The following is a 5356-nucleotide window of genomic DNA, read 5'->3' on the forward strand; positions in this document are numbered from 1 at the left end:
CCAGGTCATGCAGCGCCACGACTTCGTCAGCCAGCGCTGCACCGCGCTCCAGCGCTACCTCCGCCGGCTCGCCGCGCACCCCGTCGTCGGCCGCAGCCCTGACCTCCGCACCTTCCTTACCGAGCCCGGCGCCATCGCCGCCTTCCAAGGCGAGGCGCCGCGGCACTGGACCACCACGGTGAATGCCGCCATCCCAACGGTCCCGGCCAAAGCTGGGAGGGACTTATTTGGGATGTTTAAGGATTTGAAGCAGACCGTTGTCAATGGGTTGGTGGCCACGAAGCCACCGCCTGTGGAGGAGGAGACTGATACAGAATTCCTGTCGCACAAGTCCAGGCTCGAGGACTTGCAACAGCAGCTCACAACGACGTCTCAGCAGGTGCTTGTACCACCGTCATCTCTCTTGCTTTCCAGACATAGTATCATTATCGTGCATAGACAACCTGCACTAGGTGGTATATCAAAGCTCAAAAGCAGATCAAACAGTCTCATATAACTTAAGTAACATCAATCTTATAGGAAGCTGTTACTTGCTTCATTCTTTTATCACCTAGGGTAAATCTAATTACCAAACGGTCTTAGTGCATGACCATCTGAGCGCCATTGATGGGAGGATGAATGAATATCAAGAGATGAAGGGGGAGGGGGAGGGAGAAGGGGAAGGAGCAGGAAGAGGGAGTGGGGCCTGACCTCAACTCTGACCACCACCGCAGACGGGAATACGTTGCCCTGTGTTTATTTCTTATGCGTGGCAGCACAATTAGCACTTTATATAAATTTATGTACTGTTTATAATTATTTAACTCATGTTCGTAAGATGGTTTCTTTCAATTCCTCAAGCTAATTAGCTAAACAGTGGTTCCAATTTCACAACAATTTTTCGTGGTGGTTATGATCCCTGGCTATTTAAGACTTTTTAGATCGAACCCAGGCTATTTTAACTTTTTTTAGATCAAACCCTGGCTATTTTAACTATTATTGGCATTCGATAGTTTTAGGTTTTGCCAACATATGTAGTCATAGCAGAAAATTCTGACACTGATTCATGGGCGATGATGTGATCTGTTGGAAAGTTCTGAGGTCGGTCGGTTCAGTTCATCTTTAAATATTTAATAAGGCATTTGTGTGCAGAGGGCTACAAATCTTCTGGCTCCTCTTGTTCTGAGTCATTTCAGCTCACGCCTTTACTTATTTTGATTGATATAGGAACCGGCTGCAGCCAACAAACATGAACACACTTTCAGCGGCCAAATAAAATTTCTATATGGACCATCTTACCTTCATTTTTCTAATGAATGACTAGGTTACTCTGATCTAGATGGTACTTATCTAATTCTCTGATTTACGAAAGAATGAAAATTGAGTTTACTTTTCCATGGAGTTGACAAATTGGCCTATCAGAAGCAGTGTTACTAGACCCGGCCTTTGCCACCGACCTGGTTAAGGCCTCTTGGGGCCACTGGCCGGACCACATATTTTTGCTTATGTATAAAATGGTATGTGAACATACATGCATGATGTTTTATCAGAGAAGTAGCAACATATGGTATTCACCTTATATGCTTGAGGAATTTATGACATATACTCCCTCCATTCCTAAATATAAGTCTTTTTAGGCATTTCAAATGGACTACAACATATGGATGTATGTAGACATATTTTAGTGTAGATTCACTCATTTTGCTCCGTATGTAGTCACTTGGTGGAATCTCTAGAAAGACTTATATTTGGGAACGGAGGGAGTAGTAGATAGCATGACATATTGAATAGTTGCCTCCAAAATAGTGCAATGTCAAGTTCTCTTGGTACATAGATAGAAATGTGCTCCATTCCACTTTCTGGTCTTCCTTTTTTGTTATCTGCAGAATAAGTCTTGAAACGCCTATTCTGTTCTTGCGCACTCACAGTTTTCATAAAACTTTTGGAATGGTATGTTCTGGTTCAGGAAACTACTATTGTTATATTCTAATTTTGCATTTTATATAGGCGGAATCACTTGTTAAAGCTCAGGATGATCTTCGAACAACGACAGCTCATTTGGGAATGACATTGATTAAACTGGCAAAATTTGAAAGGGAGCAGGCAACATGTAATTCCGAGAGAAGACGGGCTGGTGTTATCCAACATTTTGCAAATTCTGTTGTCAAGTCCAGCAGATCTCAGGCAAAATTAAATTCTGAAGTTGTACAACAGCTGGTATGTGCATATGCCACAAACTCAAATAGACATGAATACTCCCTCTGTCCCTAAATAGGTGGCGTATAAATTCAGTTAAGAAGTTAATTATTTCCAAGTTCGACCAAATATATGGAAGAAACTATCAACAACTACAACATTCAATAAATATATATGAAAGTATATCTAATGGTGGATATATTGATATTAATTTGGTATTGTTTATCTTCATATTTTTGTATATATGTTTGGTCAAACTTAGAAGACATTGAGTTTTTGACTCAATTTATACGTTATCTATTTGGGCACAGTGAGGGAGTATTGTATCTTAGAATTTCGTATGTATTTTATCATAACAGTGAAATATTTATGGGTATGCAGGATACTATCCATGAATACTTGGAGATGATGATATCTGTTAATCATGCGTTTACTGATCGTTCAAACGCTTTACAACATGTGCAAAGTCTGTCAGCAGATCTGTTTTTCTTGCACACTAGGGCAGGAAGACTTGAATCTGTATCATCAAGAGGTATTGGGCAGGAATGGACAAGGTATCAGAAGATAGAGGGATTGAAAGAAACAATAAGCACAAGAGAAGGAGTGAAAAACCAAGCTCTTAGAGAATATGAAAGTATTAAGGTAAACTGCCAAAAATTGTGAAGTGATATTGTTCTTTTGGAAAACTTATGGAGCATGAAGTTATATGGAAAAATGGAAAATCATATAGAAGAAAACAAAAGCTTAAGATAAATGTTCTCATTGGATGGTTTATTAATGAAAACTGGCGCACGTCCTCAACCAAGTCTGTTGACCAAGATAGTAGTACATGCTAGAATAATTGTCCTAAAGATTAATATTCTTGTGATAGCTGCACACATAATCGAATAATATTAGGCATGAGTAGCATATTTTTGAAGCTTCTAAACATTATAAGAGGCATTGCTGCTATGTTTGTGAATACAAAATACCAACTAGAAAAGCAGTTTGTTCAAGTCAAGTCATTATCCTTCAATATTATGCCTTTGAAAATCAGAACAAAATTTAGGATTACCGTCACCATGATGTAGGTTGGTGGCTAACATGTAGTTGAACTATGTTTGTCCATAAGTATATTCTGTTACCTTTTCTGGTTGACACATTCCGCAGGAAAGCATAGCTACAGCTGGGATTAATACAAAGGAGGGACGAGTTCTAGCTAGTGAAACTATATACTCCCTCCGTTCCTAAATATTTGTCTTTCTAGAGATTTCAAAAAGTGACTACATACGGAGCAAAATAAGTGAATCTACACTCTAAAATATGTCTATATACATCCGTGTGTGGTAGTCCATTTGTAGTCTCTAAAAAGACAAATATTTAGGAGCGGAGGGAGTACATGCTAATCCACATATAATGTGTTAGTTGAGCTATTGCTGCTGCAAAAAAAAATAATTCTCTTCAATTTTTTAAGAGTTTCCCAAAATTTAAATGACTGATCAGGTAGATTATGTATGCATACTAGGCTTTCTATGATAACATATTGCTTTGCTTTAAGAGATCCCAGAGGGTGGTCTTTGTCTTTGTGCTAAGATCCTGGGAGTGGATCATCACGTATGTGCGTCTTTTTTGGAGTTTCAACATGTATTTTCAGGGTATGCGGACAATGGTACAAACTGCAGGATCATTTTTTGAGTTAGAAAAATGGGTGGAGGTTGATTTCTTGTGTGGAGTTGGCACATCAATTTTTTGCAGGCCTCTGGGATGTTGGGAGTGTGTGTTACTGAATTTTGGAACCATGCTGCATCCGAAAGAATTATAATTTCGCCCTTCTGCCATTTACCTTCTCTATATTGAATGCAGGAAAATAACATGACTGAAATTAAAAGATTTGACAAGGATAGGCGTCGGGATCTTATTGAGATGCTGAAAGGATATGTTGTAAACCAGGTATGAATGTACTGCACAATTTTGACCATGAAATGTGTGGCAGGAACTGCAACAGCGTCGTTGAACAGAAATAACCTCTTTGATATGAATTGGCAGGTCTCATATTCGGACCATTTTGCTAATATGTGGGGAAAGGTCGCAGAGGAAACTAAAGTATACGCAAACAGGAGCAACTGATGCAGGCATGCAGCTTTGGTGTACAGTACTAGTATAGCAGTGGATTTTGCCCCTGACTTGAACACCGGCACAACCTTTCCTTTGTTCTCTCCAGTTTTGCCATTGTGATGCAACCTCCTCCTGAGATCTGTACAATTGCGCGATAATTTATTGCGGCTACCCGGTCTTGTTATAGACAAGGGACAGAAAAAAGAGAGGTGAAACAGGAGTAATATTTGGTTTGAGCACTCGTTCTTTCTCTATTGCCACAATGAAATGTTTGGTGGCACAGGAGTAGCATCTGGTTTGCATCGTGCCAGTGGCAAACACAACAAATCCAGCTTTCACACGCTGCCGACTGCTGACTGGGCTGGCTGGCGAGCGTGTGGCTGGCTATCTTTACTTATCCAAATGTGCATTTGGAGACCACAGTTGCCCACATGCACTTTTTTCTTCTTCTCTGCATACCCATTGCCAAGTTTGGGAGTTGCGTGGTATCTCCGCCCTACTAGTATTTCCCTCGTCGTCTTGTGCGCATGTCCAGTAGGAATCGCGTCGATGTGGATGGCCTGGTGCCAAGCTTACATGATGTGGCTGAGGAGTGTTCAACCATTGAAATCCTACCAGCGTCACAGATTCAACTGAGTTTGTCACCAAAATTTAAGTTCTTTTTGCTAGTTTTGATTGAAATCCCAAAAATTGCCTGTAAAAAAGTCCCGCAAGTTAAAACATTTTAGGCGAAAAGTGCTGCCGACATATGGTTTTATTTGAAAAATTAATAAAGCTCCAAATTGCCAGAACACAAATTCAATTCAAAATCTAAGTGAGTTTATCCATCACCACAACCACAAAGGGAAGAAGAGTTTCACTAGTCTAAGCACAAGAGATCGTTGCTCCCCCGCCCCCGCGGCCGCGGTGCTGCCGGCGAAGCGGAGCTCCGAAAATGTCCCACGCGCCGCTCAGAAACGCCGCCGCCTCCTTCAAACCGCTCCTCCCGTCTCCCCGCTCCCGCCTCAGCACCAAGCCCCTCAACTCCGGCGCCGCCCCCTCCCCCCGCCGCAGCGTCTCCGCTTCCGCATCCTCCCGCCGTGACTTC

General features: G+C 41.6%; 1 protein-coding gene across 1 annotated transcript; it reads left to right on the forward strand.

Annotated features, from left to right (window-relative positions):
* Nucleotides 1-4: 4 nt before the first annotated feature.
* On the forward strand, nucleotides 5-4505 carry LOC125530056 (sorting nexin 2A-like; the record flags this gene model as incomplete). Its single annotated transcript, XM_048694454.1, has 5 exons — nucleotides 5-379; nucleotides 1987-2196; nucleotides 2557-2817; nucleotides 4018-4104; nucleotides 4201-4505. Coding segments are annotated over 5 exons (1014 nt in total), but the record flags the coding sequence as incomplete, so codon positions are not given.
* Between the last annotated feature and the right edge of the window lie 851 nt (nucleotides 4506-5356).

Source organism: Triticum urartu, unplaced genomic scaffold, assembly GCF_003073215.2.
Source record: "Triticum urartu cultivar G1812 unplaced genomic scaffold, Tu2.1 TuUngrouped_contig_6039, whole genome shotgun sequence".
In the NCBI taxonomy this organism is placed as follows: domain Eukaryota; kingdom Viridiplantae; phylum Streptophyta; class Magnoliopsida; order Poales; family Poaceae; genus Triticum; species Triticum urartu.